The sequence below is a fragment of the Acomys minous genome (assembly GCF_964271855.1).
Source record: "Acomys minous genome assembly, chromosome: 12".
Classification (NCBI taxonomy): Eukaryota; Metazoa; Chordata; class Mammalia; order Rodentia; family Muridae; genus Acomys; species Acomys minous.
In genome coordinates, this window is record NC_140493.1 from 39,712,943 (window position 1) to 39,737,458 (window position 24,516).

General features: G+C 45.0%; 1 protein-coding gene across 1 annotated transcript in view; it reads left to right on the plus strand.

Annotated features, from left to right (window-relative positions):
• The first annotated feature begins 2,204 nt into the window (after nt 1–2,204).
• FER1L6 (fer-1 like family member 6) overlaps nt 2,205–24,516 on the plus strand; it is a 114,352-nt gene continuing 92,040 nt past the window's right edge. Inside the window, exons 1-9 of the mRNA XM_084749401.1 lie at nt 2,205–2,286; nt 8,298–8,415; nt 11,412–11,466; nt 11,566–11,697; nt 14,892–14,954; nt 19,089–19,167; nt 19,489–19,645; nt 20,466–20,652; nt 21,745–21,937. Coding sequence (XP_084605527.1) covers nt 2,208–2,286; nt 8,298–8,415; nt 11,412–11,466; nt 11,566–11,697; nt 14,892–14,954; nt 19,089–19,167; nt 19,489–19,645; nt 20,466–20,652; nt 21,745–21,937 — 1,063 coding nt within the window. The 5' untranslated portion in view covers nt 2,205–2,207. The remainder of the gene's footprint in view (nt 2,287–8,297; nt 8,416–11,411; nt 11,467–11,565; nt 11,698–14,891; nt 14,955–19,088; nt 19,168–19,488; nt 19,646–20,465; nt 20,653–21,744; nt 21,938–24,516) is intronic.

Genomic DNA, 24,516 nt, shown 5'->3' on the forward strand with positions numbered 1-24,516 from the left:
CTGATTGAAATGCCTGGTGCATTCCTGAAAGATTTCTTCAGTTATTTGAGCTGTAGACAAGGTCTTTTGAACTCCAACCTTGCCCTTGATTAAGTAAAAATTTCTAAAGGTAATTTAAGAATTACCAGTTGGTTTATTTTTAAAGACCCAAAACCCTTAGGAGACTCCAATTGACAGCAATGTCAAGCTCTCTTTGTTTCAAAGGGGAAGAGGTACCCATGCCAAAGGATGGGTACCCCTCCCTCCCTCTGCCTAGGTAGCATTGTCAGCCATGCCCCCAGGACTCAGTCAGGGGCTTCTGTGGGAGAAGCTGAAATGCCAGACCATTCATGTTGTGTGTGCTGGGTCTGCTTCCAGCGCCACTATCATCGATGAGGAGCAACTTCCCTTTTGCAGATGGAAATAACTCAGCCTTGACAAGCAGCCAGCAGATACTGGCCAAGCTCCCGGGGATATGAGGTTCTGTCTCCATGAACCAATCATGGCAATGAACTCTTGAGGAGCATATGTATGGCTTCAGGGATTTGGAAAGGACCAGATGTGGGTCCCCTGCTTGGTAGCTAGCCTTTGAAAAGAGGCCAGTAACAGCTATTACTGAGAATGTTCTCTTAGACCATTCAGAAAGGGGGGGTCCCCTGGTGTTTGTTCACTGGAAGTTCCTGGGGGATTTAGGATGATGGCGTTCCCTCCCAGAGGGCATTCGTTTGCCACCACCTGTATACCAGGCACTGACTACGCCTACTGTTTCCTTTGCTGCATTTTATTCCCACTTGGGCCATGAAGCTGGTACCCTGGTATATCTCCATCACACAGATGAAGAAGAAGCTGGGGCTCAGAGAGGCCATGCGACTTCTCTGAGGAAGGAGACATCCAGTTCATGTCTGAGTGCTAGCGTAGTCCATCCTCTGCACCTCAGCTCTGCTGCGTCTCACTCTCAACAACCCCTAAGCCACCTAGGTCAGAGTCCCATCATGAAGCTTGTTCTCACTACACCATCCTTTAGCAGTGTCCTAGGTTTGCAGACCTTCGGGGACAGGGGCTCCCTCTCCCCTACTTAAATCCATCCCATGCCTCAGCACCGGTGAGCAGGTGCCTTAATACTGCACCTAGGTCAAAGAGTGACAAAAAACCTAAGAAATAAATGAGTAAACCAATCAAGTGGAGATCTGTTTCTTCTGCTTGTTGACCTTATTCTTATCTCTTAGATAAGATTGAGACAGGGTCTCACTATGTCTTATAATAATTAATAATAATAACAAATTATTAATGATAATGCTTACTGAGCAATTTATATTCCATGTACTCTGATAATTTCCTTCCACTTATTACATTGTTACCCATATGGGTATCTTGAAGTTAGGAGACCTCAGGGGCTTGTTCTAGGCTGTGAAGACACTGCTGTGATGAGAGACAGGCAGGCTGATTACGGAGTGGGTGACCTTGCCCATGAAATTCTACCACCTCCTCAGTCCCACATTCAGAAGCATTGGCCTGGGGTCTAGGAGGGGTGCTTTTGGAGGAGAGCGCAGTAGGGCTGCTGCCCTGTTCAGTGGACACTCCATAGCCCAAAGCAACACGTGAGAAGTGTGAAAGCAACCAAAGTCTCCACTAGGCTCACATTGTGGGCATATACCATGCAGTAGTTGAGCTGGGTGCTTATGGTATGGCCTCAGCAGGTACCAGAGTTTCTTGACCTCAAAACCAGTGTGCGAGCCTGGCTCCAGTGAAGTCAGAGCTCTTCCAGGAGGCCTGAGAGATTCAGGTTCCTCAGGGGTTCTGGAGGATTGTAAACTAAGCAGATTTCCTGTGGCCTGAGAAACTATTGTCACTCGCTCCGGCCCCTCCTCTGTAAGTTGGGCAGGAGACCATTGCTGTCATCAGCAAATGATGTCATTCCTGGCACTGGCGAGCCTGGAGACATGAGAGGTGCTGGGCTAGCACGATTAGAACCTCCAGCCTGCCCCTCTCATGTGCAGTGGTTTCTAGAAAAGGGGGATAACCTGGGAGACTGGGGAGGCTCTCCTAACACATGTCTTTTGACCCCCCCCCCCATCCCACAGTGTAGATGAAGGGACTGGCCAGCCAGCAGAACCCACCATCTCTGTGTGCTTGCTTTCTCCCAGCAGGGGTGATTACTCACTTCAATGATTGTGTTGTTGAGCTTTTTTCTTCTTCTTCTTCTTCTTCTTCTTCTTTTTAGAAAGGGAATGTTTGGGCTGAAGCTGAAAAAGAAGAAGAAAAACAAAGCAGAGAAGGGATTGATCCTCACCAACAAGGGTGCACAAGGTGAGGTGTGAGGGTGGGGTGCTGCCCGCTGCCCACTGCCTAGGCCAAAGGGCTTCACCTAGGGGACTGTCCTGGTCTGAGAATGTGCCTGTCTGTGGGGCAGGGAGCAGTAATCGTCCTTTGGACTCCTGGGTTCTTCTGAACACAGGTGTGGGCCTGGGGGAAATCACCCCAAGGCCAAGCATCATTGACAAACAGGGGTGGGGTAGGCACCTGCTGGGCCATGGAAAGTCCTTAGGAGGAAGTGGTGACAGGTTCAAGCTCTATTTTTGTCTTTGCTTTCACTGGGTAAGTGACTCAGGAGTTTCAAGTCTCCCATTATCAAATGGGCATGGCCTGTGTAGCCAAGCTGACCTCATCAAATAGTCCCAGGGAGGAGCAAGGGCTGATTTCAAAGTAAAAGTCAGGATTCTCAAATGAAGATGGGGGGGGCGAGATTTCTATACATTGTCTGATTTAACAACTTATCCCCCCACCCCCCTCTTACCAGCAGGAATTGTTACTCCAGTTTCCCCCAACAAGGTTACAGAGACACAGAGAGAGTGCAAATTATGCATGGCAAAGGCTGGCTGCAGAATTAGTAAGGCAGGGGTGTGTGAGTGAAAATGCAAAGCCATTGTTAAGAAATTATGAGGGATTTCAGGGTGGCAATAGTAGTGCCTAAACCAGGTAGGAGATGGTCCTTCTAAAGAAGGCTCTGTCATCTGCCGGTCAGCTTGCCCTGAGCAGGAGAGAGCCTGTTGGGAAGTAACTGCGTTGAGAGGTCAGTCCAGGCTGCCTGCCTTTCTGTGCTTTGAGCGAATTACTCCCTCTGCAAAGTGGGGAGCAAGCCTCTCATTGGGTAGGCAGTCAGCACTGATGAAATTAAATTATATCTATGGTTTCCAAGTAGACAGGGTTTGTATGGCTGCCTAGAGACTTCCGCCTAGAAGCTTTGACAGCATCCAGTTAAAGGCTGGCACTCTGGACCGTTCCTAGGCCCAAATGGCGCAATGGGTACACTTCATCTTCACCCACCCTGAGGCGCTTCGTTGCTATCCACCACAGCTTTCCTGTACCTTTAAGCCCCACCTAAAGCCACTTTTTGCTCTGAGTAAAACTCAGTCTTACAGCGAAAGCAATGGACCCTCACCCATACTGTGGTGTTGGTGGTAACAACTAATGGTTCTTGGATGGAAAGGGAGTACAGTGCATTTTTAGTGGCTACAAGGCTTAAAACTTAATAGGAAGGCTAGGATGGTGGCTCATTCACTGAGTCAGCACGAGGACCTGAGTTTGATCCTAAGATCCCACAGTATGGGGGTGTGCAACTTTTAGTACTAGGGGGTCAGCCACAGACATATCCCTGGGGCTGGCTGGCTAGGCAGCCTTGCTCAATCAGTGAGGTCCAGGCCAGTCTCAAAAGTCAAGATGATGGATGGGTGAGGAAGACACCTAAAGTTGACCTCTGACCTCTACATGCACAGGCACAGCTCTTTTTCTCCCCCCCCCCCTTACTAGAGACCTTAATAGGAACACTTATTTATTCAACCAAATTTATAATTTGGATGGGAGATTTAAAAGACTCTGGATCTTTTCTTGGTCCTTGAAATTAGGTCCTGAGGCCAACCAAGTTGACTAAAGAGATGGTCCCTTCCCTCCAGGGTCTTAGGAGATCTACATATATGACATGTTTAATAAGCTTGTGCCACTCTGGCGCGTATCATATGAACCCTAGCAGTAGATTCTGTTGCCTGTATTTCAGAGCAGAGCTTCTAATGGGTGAGTAGCTTGCCCCAAATGAGTCACCTGGCTTGGAAGTAGGAAAGCTGCCTCGGAGGCTGGGCTTTTCCTGGCTGGTGAGGTGGTCTCTGTCCAGGAGTCCTCCCTTGCTGACCAGCAGACAAGAGGTTAGAGCGGCCAGTACCAGGCATATCAGGGGAGCTATCTCTGTGGCCACTTCTTGTTAAGAGCCTTCAGCCCACAAAACAAACAGGGCAGATGGCCATCAGCCCCTCCTAGAAAGTAAATGGCATCTATCCTGCTGGGAGTGGCTGGCCCTGCAGGGAAGGGACAAATATGGGTGTCAGAGAAGAACCATTGGGCCTTCCTTTCCAAGCTAGGGCTTTTGGTGTGTGTGTGTGTGTGTGTGTGTGTGTGTGTGTGAGAGAGAGAGAGAGAGAGAGAGAGAGAGAGAGAGAGAGAGAGAGAGAGAGAGACAGAGACAGAGACAGAGAGACAGAGACAGAGAGAGAGAGAGACAGAGACAGAGAGAGACAGAGAAGAGAGAGACAGAGAGAGACAGAGACAGAGAGATTTGGATGCCCTTAAAGTCCGTGTATTTCAAGGCATTGTGATTCTGTCAAAATTCCCATCTGTTCATTAGTTGCTCAATACTCAGTAACTCCTGTGTGCATTCGTTCATTCACTTATTCAGTGAACGCTAGTGGAATGCCTGTTGAGTGTCTGCCCCAGGCTAGGTCTGGCATATAATATGGAGCAGATACAGAAGACAGACAATCTTGGGCAGAACTCCTCTGCTTCCCAGATCAGGTCCCACCCTTCTTGACTTGTCCCCACCCTCAGGATGTATGACCCAGATCCCTAAGACTCCATTCTCAAGTTGGATCTGGCCAATGGTATCCTCAGCGTGGGAGTCTCGAAGAGGGCTTGAGGGAGTTTGGGGTCCAGCTGGCTGTTTCCCTCAGCTGGTAGAACCAAGTTACTCCTCTTAGGAAGCTGACTCGACCTGAAAGTTCTCTCCTTTCTCTTCCTCTTCCCCTCCCTTTGCCTCTTGCTCCCTCTCTCCTTCTTATTTGGGAGGAGCCCAGGAGACCAATTGCACCCGTATCAAGCTAAAGCCCTCCAGTCATTATATTCAGTCACACCACCTGTTCACTATCAGGACCCTCCCTGCGGCAAACTGCATTGCAAGCAAAGAAAAACACAAGGAAGATTAGACACTGGGCTGAGTGGGAGGGCTGTTAGGGAGATGCTGTAGATGCTTGGCTCATTGACACAGAGACTGTCAGTGCATCCTGGAAGGGGATCTCATAGACGTCACATTCTAAGCAAGACTTTCAAAGTGGAAGGGAAGCCACTAGGGAACAGGTAGCAGAAACAGGAGCTCAGAGGTGTGTGTGTGTGTGTGTGTGTGTGTGTGTGTGTGTGTGTGTGTGTGTGTGTGTGTGTGTGAATATGGATGAATAGCAGGTTAAGTCAGAATTAGGTCAGGAGGAACCCAGAGAAAGGTCTGGGTTGGCAGAAAACAGAGAAGGGTGGTAGGGCCAAGTAAGTGGTCAGGAGCAGCAAATGAAAGCCAGATGGAACAGGGCAGCCACACTGAGTCACATGTGCACTTCAGATTGTTTTCTAAGTAGGGTGGGAAGCCACCAGGAGGCTTTAAGAGAGGTCACGTGCCATCATTCATTTTTGTCCTGTGAAGGCACCCTGCAGGCATGGTGAGTGACAGAGCATCTTAAATCAGTCAGTGAATGGGTGCCAGCTATAGAGAAGCTGCTGCTGGTGACTTTTCTACCTTGAGATCTCTTGGGGTCTGTCCATCTAAAGTGTCAGCCTTGGAGGGAGGGGCCATGGTCTGTCCCATGCCTCTCCCGCATCTAACCTTGCACATCTCTAGCTTTTTGAAGTGCCTACTGATGATTACTGCACATTTGCATCTTTGCCAGCAGCTCTGTACACATAAGGCTCAGTAGTCTGCAGAGGACGAGCATTTATTTTACCTTGTTGCTGCAAGACTACAAGGTGCTCAGCCAGGCACCAGCGTTTCCTCCGCTAAGCCTTCTGTCTGGCTTTGGCCTGAGTTTCCTGACTGAGACAGCAGTGGTCCCTCTTCACCCAGTGTTCCTCTCTAGAGGTACCAAGAATCTATTGAGGCCACCATGCCTAGGGACACCAGCTCCTGGGCAGTGGGCTGCTAGAGCCCATCTGTCTTCTGATTTAAGGTTGTTTAGCATAGTTGTTTGGTTAAACCGGAACCCAAATGCACCCAAGCTGGAAAGCACATCAGGAACAATTTAGTTGGTTTGTTTATAGTTGAGTCTCATAAGACCTGGGAACAGCTACAGTCTGAAAGGGGCAGTGGGGATGCCCTGGGCAAGGCCTTGTCCGCATCTCACAGGACGGCACTGAGGACACTTGGAAGAAATGAACTCTGGGCATGCATCGTGTCATTCTGAGACTTTTTCCTTTCCAATCTCTAGTTCTGCTTTGATTCATGGGGGAAGATGCCTAGATGACAAGATTATATAAATCACACACACAGACACACATATGCATACACACATGCACATGCATATGCATGCATGCATACATACACACATATACATACACAGTGGCACATGCACACACACACATAGAAAAAGAGAGTTTCAATATACAATCACACCTATAAAAAGATCCTGGTTGCTTTAAAAGGATTTGAAGACACTTTCTTTATTCAATCTTCCTTTTGTAGAAGGAAAAAAAAAACCCAGGAAATTCTTTATGACTCATTTAATTTGCCTCCTTAGGCACAGAGCTGGGTTGCTGCTGTGTTTCTCTTCCTAATGACTCTGTGGTACAGCGGCCACCAACCCTGCCTTAACTGTAGATAAGAAAAGCAGAACCAAGAGAAAGTAACAGGCATGTGTGCAGCAAACTCTACCCATCATCTGGGGGAATTATAACAATCTTGGTACCCAGGCAATGTTCCCATGAATTTCATCAGAGTCTAGGCTAGGAAGAGTCTGAGGCTATGACTACAATCCTCTCACTAGGGTTCGCTAAATTATTATAAATTTGTTTCCTTGGGGCTTCCTAGTAAGCTGTCCTCCCTAGGGCAGGTAATTTGGTAACACAACACAACACAGTTATTATGTCACAGTTATGAAGCCCAGATGCCTGAGCTCAGCATCCCCGGGTCAAAACCCTGAAGAGCCCTTCTTCCCCTGTGCAACTTCTGGTACCGGACTCAGCATCCCACCACTATGACAAAACTCCTGATGTGATGATCTGATAAGGAGGAAAGATGTATTTTAGCTCTTGATTTCAGTCCGTGTCTGCTTGGTTCTGTTGTTCTTGGGCCGATAGCTGCATCAAACATCATGGCAGTAGTAGTAGTCCATGATAGAGCTAAGGCAGGGTGGAGGCAGCTATGACAGAGTCCCAGTCTCTCCTGCATAGACATATCTCTGGTTGCCTAATTCTCTTCTACTAGACCCCACCTCTTACAGGTCTACCACCTCCCAGTTGTGGCAGATGTGCCACCAGACTTTCAACACACAGCCATAGGGGCATTTAAGATCTAAACCATAGCAAGGTGGGATGCTGCTGTGTCGCTCCTTGCTTTGTGGTCCATAGAGGTCAGTCTAATCTTTGCCCCCAGGGTCACTCTGCTGTTTCTGGTCCTGATCAAAGACCCCTCTCTGTCCCTTCTTGTGAGGATACAGATGGTTGCAGTTAGGGTCCAACAGATAACCCAAAATATTCTCCTTGTCTCAAAATCCTTAGCTCCACCTGTGTCTGCAGTGGCCTCACCCACCTTGCTTTGTTTTCAGTCTATGAGGTATTACCTGCCTTACAGGGATCAGGGGTCAGGCCCCAGCTTTTTCCAGAATGATGTTTTGCCATTCGAAGCTGGCCAGCACATACGAGAATGGCCACTCACTGGGACCTTGCCTCTAGTTTCCTGACTGTTTCGTTTACTTTGGAGACTGTTATTATTTTTTGTTTGTTTGTTGGTTGTTGGTTGGTTGGGTTTTTTTGTTTGTTTGTTTGTTTTGTCAAGGTCTTGGATATATTTCCTAAATTTGTGCATCAGTTTGTGGAACCTTCTCTCTTCTTACCAATGAACAGATACACATGCATTAAATTCTGCATCTGTCCACCTGGCTCTTCTGTCAATACAACATCAAACCCCATGGCAGTGGCAGCGGCTACGGTGCCTCCCATGGTGGTAGGCACAAAGCGGAGGCTTGCTTACCATCTTACCTTGATTTAACAAGGTTCTCTTTCTTCGTTTGTTTCTCTAGATGGCAGTGAGTCTGAAGCAGCGCAAGAAAGTTCTTCATACCAGGAAAGACTAGAAGGAGATTTAATTTATGACGATGCTTCCATCGCTCCTGGCCCCTTGGCTCCTCCAAAGAGAAGGTATGGTGTTTGGACAGGCAGCCGGTGCACTCACTTTGCACCCAGGATGTGCCAGGTTCTTAGTGAGTGGGAGAGAAGACCTAGTTGTTGTCCAAGAGGACCCAAGGGCCTAAGAAGGGAAGAGAGTTCTGTGTCCACTCGGCGTCTCTCTGAGTGCCAGCCTCCAGATGCTGGCCAGCCTTCAGCAGGACCCTGGTTCCACCAGTTTCAGGCCTTAAACAACCCTGGCTGTGTTGCTGGGAGGTCAGGGATGAGCACAAGAGTAACAGGCAGGCTTGGGAGCTGGCCCTTAACCTGTTCTTTAATTCATCATGGTCCTAACATCCGTAACTTTGTGTTTCTCCCAAAAGAGAAGGTGTTTCCTAAACTACCAGAGAAGACTCAGAAGAAACCGGCTTCTGCTGTGTCCATTGGCTGCGACTGTGAAAACAAAACAAACAAAACAAAGCCACCCAAACCAGTGGCTTAGTATAAACCTTTATTATTGTCCTTGAGTCCGAGGGTCAGTTAGATGGTTTTAGTGGCCCCAGATAGTTGCCAAAGTGTTATTCACGTGTCTGTGGTCACTTGGCAGCTCGGTGATTTTTAGCTAGGTAGGCTGACCTAGTACTGGGAGCACTGTGCTCATTTCAGGGCGAAGAGTTTGTTCCAGTGTTGCCATGGCAGGGTTGAGAAGAGTGGAAGCGTGTGGGGTCTCTTGAGACTTAGGCGCACAACTAGCAGAGGTCATTTCTGATGCACAGAGTTGACCAATGTAAGTTACAGAGGCAGCCCATGTCAGAGCGAGAGGAGATAAGGGGCCATCCGGGAGAGAAGGCAGCTGTGGAGGTCACCAGTATTTTCTGTCACACAAATGAGTGTCCCTCTGGGCGGTACATCCTGAGCTGGCATTTCCTTTTTTTTTTTAAATTCTTATCTCACACATTACATCCCAACCTCAGTTTCCCCTCCCTCCACTCCTTCCAGTCCCCCCTTATACTTCTGCTTTCCCCCAGGTCTACTGCACCCCCATTTCCCTTTTAAAAAGGAAGCAGGGTCTCTCCTGCAGATATTAATGTGGCATAACAAGTTACAATAAGACTTGGCATCAACCTCCATATCAAGGCTGGAGAAGGCAACCCAGTAGGAGAAAAAGGGTCCCAAGAGCAGGCAAAAGAATCAGAGACACCCCCAACTCCCACCGTTAGGAGTCTCACAAGAACATCCAGGCACACAACCATAACGTATATGCAGAGGACCTAGCTCAGGTCCACACATGGTCCATGTTGTTGTGGAGCTGGTATTTCTAAGCTGTGACATCACATGTAGGGGATCAAAAGGATGTGGGAGCTAGGTAGAAATCATAGATGGTGAGAACAAACATGGAGGCGACACTTAAAAGTGGATGTGAAATGTTTGTGTATGTACTGTCACATCTCTCCTTCTCGCTCTACACTGCACCTTGACAATTGCTATCCCCTCCCCGTGGCTTCTCACACATCAGCTATTGCTAAGTATCTTTCATGGTGTTCCAGGTCATTCACAGAAGAGAGGAAGGCAGAAGAGAAGTAAGGAGTGATGGCCTGGCCTTCCTCCTGGGCCAGAACATTCTCTCTATATTGAAATCCTGCCCTCCCACCAATGCTGGTGCAGGTCCCACCTCTGCACTTAAGTCTTTCTTGCTCCCTGAGCTCTGGGGAATTTCTTCTCTACAGTTCTTCTACCACACCCATAACCTCACGGGACATTTCACACTTATATATTGGATCTTTGCCTGTATGCCTTGACCCTCTTTCCCTTGGATGGATCGCTACATCTACAAAGGCAGGCTCGGTGGCTTATTCATCTTTATTTTACCCTTAACCAAGCCTAGCGCTAGGTTTCAAATTATGAGGAATTGGCATGAACTTGTCATTTGATTAATGAGCAAGTGAGCGATACTACTTTTCTCTAACCTTGGCCTCCAGAGTGATAATTCCATTTGTGATAGGAATTATTATTTCAGATAAGGAAATTAAAGTTAAAGCCTAAAATTGAGGAGAATAAATATTCTACCTCAGATCAGTCTGATTAAAAAGCTTTGAGATTTTTTTTGTTTTTATATATTAGTTTTTGTTTTTATTTTTTTTTATTTATTTATTTTTTTGGTAGCTGACAGTAGTTTCTATTGCGCTGAATTGCAGTCCACAGACGTGGGACACAATGTCACTGTTAGAAGCCAAATGAACAAAATTCAATCAAAGTAATCTCAGTTCATTTTCCCACCCATTGTTGCTTCCGTGGTAACAAGGATCCTTCTCCTCTGCCCATGATTACCCAATATCTGAGTGCCCAGGTGTCGCACATCTATTTTCAATTACCCGAGACAGTCCAAATAAATGAATTCCCTGGGGCTGTGAAACCCAGTGAGGCAGCGGTTTGGTCATCTCTCCCAATTTTCTCTTTACCAATCCTTTCAAAAGCAATCACAACACCCAAAATTACATCTTCAAGAAAGGATGAAGTGTTGCTGGGTCTAAAACTAGCCAGGCAAAGGGCAGATCTTTACTTCGACCAATCTTTGCCTCTAACTTCCTGAGGAATCATCATTTCTATGAGGTCAAAATACAAACAGCATGGAAAACCTTATTAAAAAAAAAACACTAGTGTTTATTCTTGCTAGACATTGGGTTAAATGTCTGTGTGCATTACTTTATTTAATTCTAGCAATTGTCTTGTGATTGATATAAAGGATACTATTAGCTTCATTATTAGGATAGAGAAACTGAGTCATAGAACTCTTAAGTCAATTGCCTACTTATATTTATTTCCCCAGTGATAGATAATCTGTGATAGAGTGCACATGAAGGCACTCTTGGGAACCCTTGGGAAAATGTTACCGTGGTTTGTTTACATGCCTGAAGCTTGTTCTTACTTGAGGTATATCAATATGCTGTCACACTGTTTATTTTTTGTTTTATACTTGCAACAATATTGTCAACGAGTATAGAACAATATATTAAACTTGATTTTAATAGAGCGAAACTGCTGACTAAGATCCACGATGGGGAGATCAAATCCCAAAACTATCAAGTAAGTGATGGGCTCATCCTACCCAGCATGCCCCAGTTTTCCTCAGGAGAACTGAGAACACTGGGCAGAGGGGTGTGAGCACTGTTTTGTGTTATATAGATCGCCATAACTATCACTGAGGCCCGCCAGCTGGTGGGTGAGAACATTGACCCGGTCGTGACCATTGAGATCGGGGATGACAAGAAGCAAAGCACGGTGAAGGAAGGAACCAACAGCCCATTTTATAATGAGGTAAGTCACAGAGTCTTCTCTGGGCCCACATCCTCTTCGCCGGCAAGCAGAAGAGTGGAGCCCTTGGTGCTCCTTCCCCGTCTTCTCCCATCTGAGTTCACAGCACAGTGTGAGCTCTTGCCACACACAGCCCTAAAGCATTGCTAACAAGACGGTAGACAGGAGAGGAGAGGAGGCCCGCTTTCTTATCTCTCATAAGCTCCCTGCCATTCTTAATAAGCACCACAGTTGCATTCAATGAACTTTGGATGGTAGTTAGAGAGGTAGCACAGGAGCAACACTGAACATGTTAATTACTGAATTTGAAATAAGCATACTGTGTTGGAAAGCAAAACAGTTGTGGTTTTCTAAGACGCACAGAAATTTTAAAAGAAGACTCCAAAGGGGGAAGTTTCTAAATAGTCTCTCTTTGTTAAAAAAAAAAAAAGTTACTTGGTAAAATGGTGGCACAGTGTATAATAATATGTAGTAGGAAACTTCACCTCCCTCTATGGTTTGGACCCTAATACCCTGGACTCCACCCCTGGAAGGATCTATTCTCATGATACTGGAGAATCTTCCAGAGATCCCCAGCATGTGCAGGAATATAAACAAATGCCCCAGTGGCAGCACTCAGTTAGCTCTTTCTACAAAACAATGAGCTCTGGGATAGGGCACAGCTGGTTGCTTCTGCTGTAGAATTTCCCATTGCTTATATATGTCCTATTTACTAACAGTTTAGTGTCTCATCTACAGATACTGGAACCTTCTGTCTCTGGCTAACTTATAATCTATTGATGTGGCCTAACTGAGGAATAGGGCATAGGCACTTAAATTTGCCTGACAACATGAATTGCTGAAAAAAATGCTGCAGAGTGTTCATTAATGGTAATCTACACGGCAGACAGGCACAGCATGGATAATGACAGTAACTGAAAATCCCCAAATCACATTTAAGCCATTAATTCTCTTCTCTTCATCAGTATTGCCCCTGAGCTTTCCAGATGTCACTCCCCTCCCCCTTCATCCATCCTTTTGGCACGAATGTGATATTAAAGAGTGTGTGTGAAAATTCTTGAAAACTGCAAAGCCCCATTCACTTGCCAAATGTTATAATTATGCCTGTAAGACTTGGTTGTAAATGACATTAAATTGTGTCCAAGTGTGGCAAGTAGGAAAACAAGAAATAGAACAGAGAGCAAACCCAGCATATTCATCACAACTTTTCACCTTCAAGGCAGAGGTCATCAGGTGTTGGAGGACGAAGCAGGGAATATTTGCTAGCTAGCTAGAAAAAAATGGGTGCCGGTCCAGAAGTCAAAGACGTTAGAGAGTGCAACAGTGAAACTTAGCTGAAGGCAGCAAACATTGGAACATTATCAGCCCATAGGACCCCACATATGGCCATCCTTACTAGAGTGAAGAATTTCACTAAGGTGAAATTCCCATGTAAATTTTGAGTTGCAAACATGTAGAAAAAGGAAAATATGTAAAAAGAATATATATGGACATTATATATGAAAATTTCCTTTAAAGGTCATACCTGCTTTTTTGTTTCATTTTGTTTTGTTTTACTAAACAACACATACTTAAATCATCATCATCTTTGAGTGTATTTGTTTTTTGTGGCACTAGGAATCAAACCCATATGCTAGGCAAGAGTTCAACTTTGGGGCCCACACCGCAGTCTTGAGGACCACCATTTTGAAGATCTCCTAGTATAGCACATGGTAGTTTGCTTTTGTCTTTCTATGTTACTCTAGAAAGGAAATGTCTTAGCTGTCAGTTTTTGTTCTTCCCATTGGTTTGTCCATCCACAATTTACCATTCTTTCAGATCCACAGCTCAAACCAATGGAAAGACCCAGGACACAGCAGTGTCCCGAGCCTTCCTAGCCCACCCCATTGTTCTTCCTCCAGAAGATCACCCCGTCTTATGTCCCTTTAAATTCTACAACCTCATGTGAGAAATACATGACTCAACCTCTGTGATAATTCTACTACTTATATAATCTCTTCTTCAGGAGACTCAAAGCATGGCTCCAGAGCCAGAAATAACTAAAATTATGAATTGGTTCATCACCTTTCAAGTTCTTTAGTCATCAGTCTTCTTATATACAGATTTGGGGGTCCATCCATATCCAACTTACATTTTAGCTATTTCTCTGTCTGTGAGCATGTGAACACATATGCACATGTACCATGGCACACATAGGGAGGTTAGAGGACAGCTTGCAGGAACCAGCTCTCTCCTTCCACAATGAGGATGGATTCTGATGAAGTGCTTTTACCCACAGAGACATATTGCCAGCCCCAAGGCAATTTGTTATGTCTGGAATTTAATATATTTTTCAAATATTAAAAATCTCTACCATTCATCTTTTTTTCTCATTTCTTCCATGGTTAGTCTTGGTAATTTTACAAGAGTCTTTGAAACAGAAAAAAAATCCTAAGAAATGTTTTAAATGAATTCACTCAAAATTAAAAATACTCCAATATACCCTTTCCACCTATAATAAGAAGCAGAAAAAAAGAGTAAAGAACAAACAATATCACAGGTTGGAGAAGAAACATCAAAAACTAGAATGTAAAATGCCTTGTGTGGTGGTTTGAGAGAGAATGTCCCCCATAGGCTCAGATATTTGAACAGTTGGTCTTCAGTTGGTGTCACTGTCTGGGAGAGGTTCAGGAAGTGCAGCCTTTCTGAAGGAAGTGTGTCACTGGGGGAAGGCTTTGAGTTAAGAAGTCCTGTGCCACTTCCAGAGTGTTTCTTCTGCTTTGTGTCTGTGACTGACATACGGGCTCTCAGCTTTCTGCTCCAGAGCCAAGCCTCCCTCCAATGACAGATTCTTGGCCCCTGAAACTATAAACCAAAATAAACTCTTTTTTTCTCTAAGTTGCCTTGCTCATGGCATTATATCACAACAACAGAAAAATAATTAGTACAGCTTCTTAGTCCCCCAGGAAATGAAATTTAATACTATTGAAGGTTTACATGCACACAATCCATGATCCAAAAGTTCTGCTTATGTCTATTTTAGAGGAATACTGATACTTACTCTATGCAAGAATGTGGTTGGTAGCATTTTAAATATAATATATAAAATGATATGCAAAACAACGGAAAACAACCTAAGTAACCTAACCCATTCCAGGAACAAGGTTCTTAGATGTAAACTAGGGGTTGGTGACCAAGATGAACTTCATATTTTGCAGTACTTCGTCTTTGATTTCATTGGACCACAAGTGCATCTCTTCGACAAGATCATCAAAATCTCAGTAAGTATATAGCATTGCAGGTGGTGGTACTGCGGGGAAGCAGGAGAGACTGCAGGCCCTGGGGACTGTCTGGGGCAGCTCAGCATGGTTAGGGATGCCTGCGTCCAGGGGGATAAATAAGACTTGGTGGACATGGAAGCAGCAGGGTAAAACTGAAAACCCCCAATGCGGCAGAGCTTAAGGGGGGAAAAAACCATCTCCAGAGAATCTGTACTTCTTGTAAGCAAGAGGTAAACTAGAGGAAACTTTTGCTAAGTGGATGTGGGAATAATGAAACGTATGCTACAAATAACATCTTAATTGACTGCCATTTTTCAGTTATATTTGTAGTCAAGTTAATGTTATGTTTTTCTCTTGGGATGATAGGTACACTAATTAATCACAACCATCTTTCCTTTCCTCCTAGTTAGTGATAAATAGAGAAAAAGAAATAGAAACTGAGGAAGGACCACATATGTTAGCCTCAGCACTGATAACACTGGATGAGCAGAGAAAACTATTTGGAGCATTTTGGCATTCTTGAAAGTTGCCTCTGAGTGCTGACCTCTGGACCTCTCAGGAGGTTGGGAGGGGGGGGATGGGATCTGCTGGAGGAGAGATCTTTCTCAGCCTCTCCAGGGAAGAGAAGTTTACCCACAGATCTAGATTGCAGAGTAGAAGCAACGAGAGCTCCCTGGGCTTGCTGGGGCCATTATCCAGGTTTACCCAGTACATGGGCAGCAGGGATGGGAAGGGAAACTATAGATGCTGAAGTCATATTGTCCCAAATGAGAGTAGAAATGGCCAGCTGGACCCATTGCCAACACACGCTATTCCGGAGAGGGATAGAGAACAGTGAGTGGCAGACAATGACACCTGTTATTCAACGTCAGAAAATAGCCACTTATTCCATAGAGAGAGAGTTGTGAGTCTGGGTGTGCCTGAGAGTGTAGGATTGGTGCTGGAGAGTGAATAGGTGCCATGTTCCAAGGCCTCCTCAAAGAACAGAACTCCTATTATACGTCAGTTAATGTGCGTGGAGAATGAGGGAGCGGATCCCTCAACACTTACAGTAACTCTGATGGCAATCTCGAGGCTAACATTCATCTTGGAAATTTCTTTCCCTGTCCTGTTTTTGTCACTCACTCACACACTAGATAAATGCATAAATGCATATGTGATATGACCTTTAACCTCAGCTGAATGCCATTAAAGTTCCGGGTCCTAGTGCTATTATGGCACTGTTCTTCTCAGGAGCATGTGACTCTACCCTGCTGCTTTGAAGAATGTGACTCTTGAGGAATGAAACATCACCCAGAGCCAACCACTCTTAGCAGTTGAATTTCAGGCGTGATGACAAGGATGCAGAAGATATTTTGGGAGCTGGCATGGCTCCCAGTACTTTCTGCCCTCAGGATAGCAGCCACCTGATGAGACTGGCTGTATACCAGCTAAGTTCATCACCAGGTTTTTAAGTGGCGTCATAGACAAAAGTCATGGCTGTACGCGGGTACATCTGGAATTTTAGATATAGGATCACAGCTGATTTGCATGCTTCATGCCTTCTTTGGGAGAAGACACTGTTTTGCTGTTATTAAGTGAGTCCTGGGGAAGGAGACCAAAGGGTTTTAAATGAAACACCTCCCTGTTACGTTTAGTACAACTTTTCTGCCAATTCATAAGCTGGAAGCTAGTGTGCCCAGGATGAATTCGGTGTTAAAGAAAAGGAAGATGACTCACAGTCATGCATTCTTAGCACTTTGACAGTTGTGAGTCCTTGTATTAACCCCTGCCCACTGCAAAAAGTTTATTTGACCAAACCAGGGAGCAGCAGGGATATATGTGTATACATGTCAAGTATTAGAAGGCAGTTTGACAGCCTGAACATTTAGCGAAATAACAATCACGGGTTCTCTTCTAGGGCCTGTCACTTCCCCATCCCTGGACTTTTGACCAGGTTTATATTAGTAGGCATAAACTCTCTTCTGGGGAGCAGTCCTTAAATTCAATCAGAAAATGCTTGCCTATTGCCATCAGAGTCATAAGAGCCCTGCATGTAAGAGCAAGCCTGTCAAACCTCCAGTGTGGATGGGAGAGGGACCATTGAGGCTCCACGCCTAGCTGTGGAGCTATTGGCAGTTGATGACTTCTTGGGGGAAGGAGGAGCATCATTATACTTTGGGAGTATGGCCATGGATAGACTGCCTATGTTCTTGTGAGTAGCCCCAAACATAAGCACATATGGACAGCATTAATTGGGCTCTGTGGGGGTCCAAAAAGGGGGTGAAGACATGAATTTGGAAGGCAGACATGTTAGAGGGCTCCAGGAAGAGTTGTGGGGAAGTAGGAGGGTGGATGTGATCAAATACATTGTGTATTTGTATGAAATTCTCAAATAATAAATCAAGAATATCATAAAAGGGGTGGTCTGGGGTGACTGTAATTAGGTGCTCTTGGGACAGCCAGAGTATAGTAGGCCCTGGAGGTACCATAGTCTATTTTTTTTTAAACAGTGCCCCCAAGGAACCTAAATCCTCAGGATGCTGTGTGTGACACATCTCCAGGAGACTAGTAATGTTGTAGTCGACCGCAATAGGTTTGGCTGGCACTCAGCTAGTAGACGGGTACCTTAAAGAGGTTTCCTGAGTGATTGGAAGAATCGTTTGAGGGTCTTGCATTCCATTTTCCACAGAGACCTTTCTCTTGTGAAAGGAGCTTGAGACAGGCCTTGGGGAGTCATGTTAGCCACAGAAAAATAAGGCTGGTAACAAAGGCAGCTTTTTGTGTGTGGTCTTAAAGAGCTCCTCTGCTGAAGCCAAGCTGGCCTTGGTTCCCCTCTGTTCTCTGACACTGGAAAAATCACAGGCAAAGAGTGAGACTGAATTTACTTTTTCTTACTGCCTCTGGCAAAAGGAGCTATCCGGAAGCTCCCGGAGCCTACCACCCATCCTTCTTCACACCGTCCATTAGCTCACTGGATGATCGTTGAATATCTGTTATGACTGAGGCATTGGTAGATAGAATACAAAGGGACACTTCCCTTGATCAAGGAAATCATAGGATTTATTCTTAGTAGGAATTTCAAAGGCACCTCCATGACAGTGTGGAACTTGGGTTCCAGTGACAGGGTTCCAGTGTCACTACTTCTGGAAAATGACCAGAAAATGAGGGATTCTGACTAGTGTAAGAAATAGCATCCTTAACTGAGAATAGATCTCAACCTGTTATTTAAGAACCATGCAGGGAGCCTGGCCCCTTTTCTGGATACAACATTCCCAAGATTTAAGGTACTTCAGTCACACTGCCTTCTTCTTCTCCTCCTCCTCCTCCTTCCTCCTTCCTCCTCCTCCTCCTCCTCTTCCTCTTCTTCCTCCTTCTTCTACCAGGTTTCTCTGTGTAGCCTTGGCTGTCCTGGACTCACTTTATAGACCAGGCTGACCTTGAACCCCACACTGTCTTTTTACTGGAACTCCCCTTTTCTGGATTAAAGATTTAACGATTCCAGATTTCTACCAGCCTCTAACATACTATGACTTCTAGACATAGCACTAACTGTGCCACCTTCCTTCAGGACTTCCTAATGATGATACCAGCCTTGAGGTATTACAGCATGCTGCTGTAACCAAGTTAAGGCACTCTGTTGACTTCTGATCAGGACAAATACTTTACTTACCCTACTATGTAGTACCAAAACATCTCCCGGCAACACTCAATAACCTCTCAAGAAAGTTATAAAAAATGTTTTGGAGCCTGAGGAAAAAATGAACAGTATCAGCTTGGGAGAACAAGAAGGATGCTTGGAGGAGGTGAAACTTGTTCTAGCCATTGAAGGATGGGTCAAGTTTGAGCAGGAAGAGGTGGGTATTGAGTATTGAGGGGTAGATTTCTAGGGTTTATTTGATTAAAGAAAGCTTTTGTGTAGTGAGAGTGTCAGGCGTCCTTCAGTAGGTGAGCTGAAAGGTTGCTAGAGAAAGAGCCACATGTTAGACACTTAGGACCCTTTGAGTTGGTGACCAAATTTCACTATGCTCCAGACAAGGTCAAACCCAAAAACAAGGATCAAGTCCTAGGAGTCTCTTTGGTGAATTCTGAATATGTTTCACATATGCATCCTCAAAGAAAAATGAGTCACATTTGGAGCTCCATCTTTTGTAGGTCTTACATCACAAGCTGATAGGAAGCATCCTGATTGGCTCTTTCAGAGTGGACGTGGGCACAGTGTATAACCAGCCTGGTAAGCAAGCTCCACCTACCCATCTTGCTTTCTTACTCTCTGGTTTACTCTCTGTTCGGCAAAGCTGAGATTCTTCTGTGTGGTTCACTAAATTGAAGGTCTCCCAAATACTTATTGGCAGTTGGAGAAAGAAGTCAGAGAAAAAAGTGGGAAGGGAGAGAGGGGAAGGAAGAAAGTGAGGTAGCCTGGGGACTGGGGACATTTGAGAATGGCTACTATCATAGCAGCTGGAGGAAGAGGTCAGGAGCCTGCAGTGTGGGAAGGGATGGGGGAGCCACTGTCCCATCTGCCAAGGATACTACTTACAAGGTGTGTTTGTAGGCCATCAGTTCTGTGACAAATGGGCACTGCTGACAGACCCTGGTGACATCAGGACTGGCACCAAGGGCTACCTGAAGTGTGACATCAGTGTAACCGGGAAAGGAGACATCTTGAAGACCAACCCCAAGACCTCTGATGCCGAGGAGCAAATAGAGAAGTGAGACAGATCCATCCAGAGCCATAAAGAGGAATTATATGCCCCACTCTATGTCTCTTTCCTCCCTCCACGCCTTTCCATATGGGTGTGCGAGTGCTGGCAACTCATGCCTTGTTCATCAGAGACACCACTCTGTCAGATGCCTGACTGTATCTTCTCAAAGGCATGGCTCTTCTGGGAGCTCAGATTCTGGGACAAGAACACTGTTTCTCTATAACAGCTTATTTTGAACAACCCATTCATTCTATCTCTCTCTCTCTCTCTCTCTCTCTCTCTCTCTCTCTCTCTCTATCTATCTATCTATTACTATTATTATTATTAATAACAATTTTTGAGAATTTCATATAATGTATCTCATTCATTTTCACCCCCATTCCTCCCTTGCACCTCTCCCAGATCAAAGCCCTCCTTCATATGCCGCCCCCTTTGTGTCCTTTTTGTTGTTTTTTAAAGGAAACACTATCTGCAGCAGGTGTCTATTCCTCTGGCCCTTATGTCTTTCTACTTTCTTTTATGTTCCCTGAACCATAAGTGTATGCATTATGTGGATAAGCCATTCTTGAGATTATGTGATTTATCCACATGTAGCTAGGTTGGTTTTTTTTTCATGTGAAACAAAAATCATACTTTCAACTATATAACAAAAAAGGGTTAAATTCTATTTTTAAAAAAACCTAGAAGGAAAATTTGGTTTACTGATGAATCCTGGGGTTTCTCTATATCCAGATTTTTTTTTCTGCCTTCAACCTGTACCTACCTTTTCTTCCTCCTCTTGGCTGGCAGACTTTTTCATTTAAAACATTTCTTTTCTCCCCCTTAGGAACCTTTTGATCCCTCAAGGATTTCCATCAGAGAGACCTTGGGCCAGGTTCTATGTGAGACTCTACAGAGCAGAAGGCCTACCCAAAATGAATTCCAGCATTATGGCAAATGTCACCAAAGCATTTGTGGGTGACAGCAAGGACCTTGTGGATCCCTTCGTGGAGGTGTTCTTTGCTGGGCAGACGGTGAGGAAACCTTGTCACCAGGAGTGGCAGTTATGCCCTGCTCTGAATACAGAACATTTTTAATCAAATGAAATTAAGTTAAGAGTGTCTTAGGGAAAACCTTGTCACAAGAAGGGAAGGAGTAGAGCATGGTGGCGCATGCCTGTAATCCCAGCACTCAGGAGACAGAGGCAGAGGTATGTTTGTGAGTTCGAATCCAGCCTGGTCTACAAAGTAAGTCCAGGACAGCCGGGGTTACACAGAGAAACCCTGTATCAAACAACAACAAACAAACAAGCAAAACGAAAGGAGTGAGGAGTTAGGTACAAGAGGTGCAAAGAAGGGTTGCCCACTCACGCCTCACTGAGGATTGTGGAAAGGAGCTGGGTGCATTACAACTTAAGGCTGTGTAGGAAAACATCTTTCCTTACCACCGGCTGCTTCTTTAGACAAGAACCAGGTCCTGTGGAATTACTACTCTCTCCTAGCCCATTTTACAAAGTTCCTAACAATCCTTCTCCTACATAACCCTAGATGCCTGTGACCCTTTCTTAGGAGCCATCAGAAGAATCAAGGCCTAGAGTCATGGTCAAAGCTGCACTCTGCCTCTCCAGAGTGCGGAACTTTGAGAAATATGCTCCCGTCCCTTCCCATCAGGAGGACTGAATGCTGGAGTAGTTCGGACTTAGGCTAACTTTAGAGGGCATATGGGACATTATGCTGTTTTAGGACAAGGTAATGGAAGCCCAGGCTGCAACACTCAAGGTCAAGCGTGACATCCTGCCTGGTCTTCATGCAGGCACGAGCTCAGGGTCCCAGCTCTGTCTGCTGCGTTCCTGGAGATGTGTAGAGCAGCTCCTATTCGTTGCACAGGGATTCACCCGAACACTTACCTGCTGAGTAGAAATTTCCAAGGACAATGATTCACCTTTGCCCCAGTGACCCGCATACCATCTAGGTCAGCAGTAATGTGAACGGTGTGTAGTTGATTTCACAGGCCTCGGTAAAGCAAGCCCACGGCCTTTGGTAATTCCCTTTCTATCCCCTGGTGCTTTGAAGCATTTTCTTTAGCTACTTATTTCCATGGCTCACGTCCCTCTGTTGTCCTTTTAGGGGCGAACGTCCGTGCAAAAGAACTGTGCTGATCCTGTGTGGCATGAGCAGGTGGTTTTCAAGGAAATGTTCCCTCCGTTGTGTCGGAGGGTGAAAATTCAGGTGTGGGATGAAGGCAGCATGAATGACGTAGCACTGGCCACCCATTTCATTGATCTGAAGAAAATCTCCAACGAGCAGGATGGGGATAAAGGTAGAGAGTTTCCCGTGTCTGCCTTGGAAGTAGGGTCTCAAGACCATAGTTACCTTCAAGGAGAGAGGGTCGCATTAGGCATGCACTAACACCTTTCATGAGTCTGTGGTTTGTGGCCTGGCTTGGCTAAGCTCATTGGTGGGGCCAAGCTCTGGTCCTAGGTCTTCCATGACTATTGCTGCCTTGCTGTGGTGTGTCACTGTTCTCTTAAGAAGAAAATGGAATTCATATACAAGCAAAGGTTGGTAAACTAAAACCTATAGGCCACATCTGTGCTGAGGTGTGTCTTTGCATGTTACTGTTATGGACAGTTTTTGCATGTTTCAGTGGTTTTCCTCTTACAGAAAAAGTGTGTCCCCAGTCACTTGATGGGACATGAGAGCTCCAGGGTGGCAGGGGCTGTGGGTGCTTGTGCTCTTAGTGAACTGGGAGAGCCTCAGGAAATCCACAAAGCCCTGAAGGTGGCGGGCAGGGAAAGAACTCCCACTCAGTATTTGACTCTATTTCCAACATCCCATTAGTGTGTAAGACCTTCTATAGTAACCTCTGTTTAAATTCATGGCAATCTTTCTCTGTATTGCAAATGTATGTTAACTGACACAAATACATACATACCTATATAACAGACACACACACACACACACACACACACACACACGTAATTAAATGGTCAAATACAAGCATACATATATACATGTATATGTTAAATATATCCTATCATATGTAACATAAAAATGTCTTCAGTATAGCTATTTTTTTTTAACTATATGAATAGTTTCCAAAAGCAGAGATTACAATATACAAAATACAATGCAATATTTTTATGTCTTTCACAGACTGGCATTACAAAAAGCCAAAAATGAATGTATGTCATCTATTTCTTCATATTACTGCAGCACTTAACACTTTATATAAAAACACACTCATCCATCTACACTCACTCAACTAGATGTTAAGATGTTTTATTCACAGCATTTAGAAGTCTCTTGATGGTGTTCAGAAAGACAGAAGGTTTGCGTTTTACAAGTAGACACCAAGGACCATGAAATCTTGCTATCCCTTTAACCATAATTTTTCTGCTTCTTTAAGCTCACTCAAAGGAGAACAGAAGCTGAGGGATAGGATCTAGTCTGGAAAAGTCAGAGTGGTAGAAAGGAGACGTTTAAGCAGGAAGATGTTATCACACACACACACACACACACACACACACACACACACACACACACACACGAAAATGTTCTATTGGCTACTATGTGGGATTTGATATGCAAAATATGACTCCCTATTTATTCACATCAGTGGGAGCACTTCCTAAGGGCCCATGTGAAATACTTAATAGATATTATCTTGTTAATCTTGGTAGTTGAGCTAGACACTACCAGCTTTTCCTCCATATAAGGAAACTGAGGTACAAGGAAATTAAGAAATTTGTCCAGTCTTGTGCAGCTGAAAAGTCCCCAAACTGGAATTTGAACACACACAGTTGAGTCTTCAGAAACGCCATGCTGTTTTGCCCTTCAGAAAAGACCATGGGGTTGATGGCGTAGGTCAGTGGTAACAGCGCAGGCCTTGGGTTTGATTTCCAGTACTGGAAAATAAAGGGGCATTGTGTTGAGAGGTGCTCTCTTCGGTGCCGTGTGTTTTCTCAGATGTTCTAGATTAAAGGGAGAAGTTCCTTCCGGCAGGAATAAGTTAAAATCACCAGACCTTTTCAGTTCTGTGTTTAAAGGATATTTTAGACCCTTCATTTCTCACCATCTCTACCACGCTACCCTAGGCCAGGCTACAGTGTCGTTAGTCCCATGAGAAGTGGTCCCCAAAGCAGTGTGCCACATTCATTCTTGTAAGCCTTCACAAGGGAGCCACATGGTCTAGAGCAGTGGTTCTCAGCCTTCCTAATGCTCCGACCTGTTAATGCACTTCCTCATGTCATGGTGACCCTCAAGCATAAAATTTATTTTCACCACCACTTCATAACTATAATTTTGCTTCTGTTATCAATTGTACTGTAAATATCTGATAAGGAGGATATCTGATAGGCGACCCCCAAAGGGGCTGCGACCCACAGGCTGAGAACCACTGGTCTTAGGGACATGGTTGCATTATCACGTTGATAAAAATCCCCTTAAAATAATCTTAGTGACACTAAGATAGTGAGCAAAACTCATAACAAGGCCTAAGGCCTCTCCCCTGTCCAAACTCGTCTCCCATATTTCTAGCTCCCCACTCCCTCCAGCTGGTTTATGGCCCTCCCACCGCGTTCCTCCATGCTTCACCACCCCATCGTTTGTTCTTGCATCAGGAGATGTATCTTCTTCACAGTGTTTATATTGTAAATATTAATGCAAATGTTTCTTTGTTCAGTCTTTGTATTGGCTTGTCCTCTGCTAGGGCCCATGATTGGCATCTAGCACGTTCCCTAGCTCATGTTAGAAATAAACATTTGATAGCTAAGGGGTGACAAACGGGTACACAGTGGCCTCTATAATAACAAATGTGAAACGGTATAAATGTGTCAAAAAGAGACTAGATGGAAATTGAACAAATGTTTTGCTTTGGAGAGGTTGCCTTTTAAATAG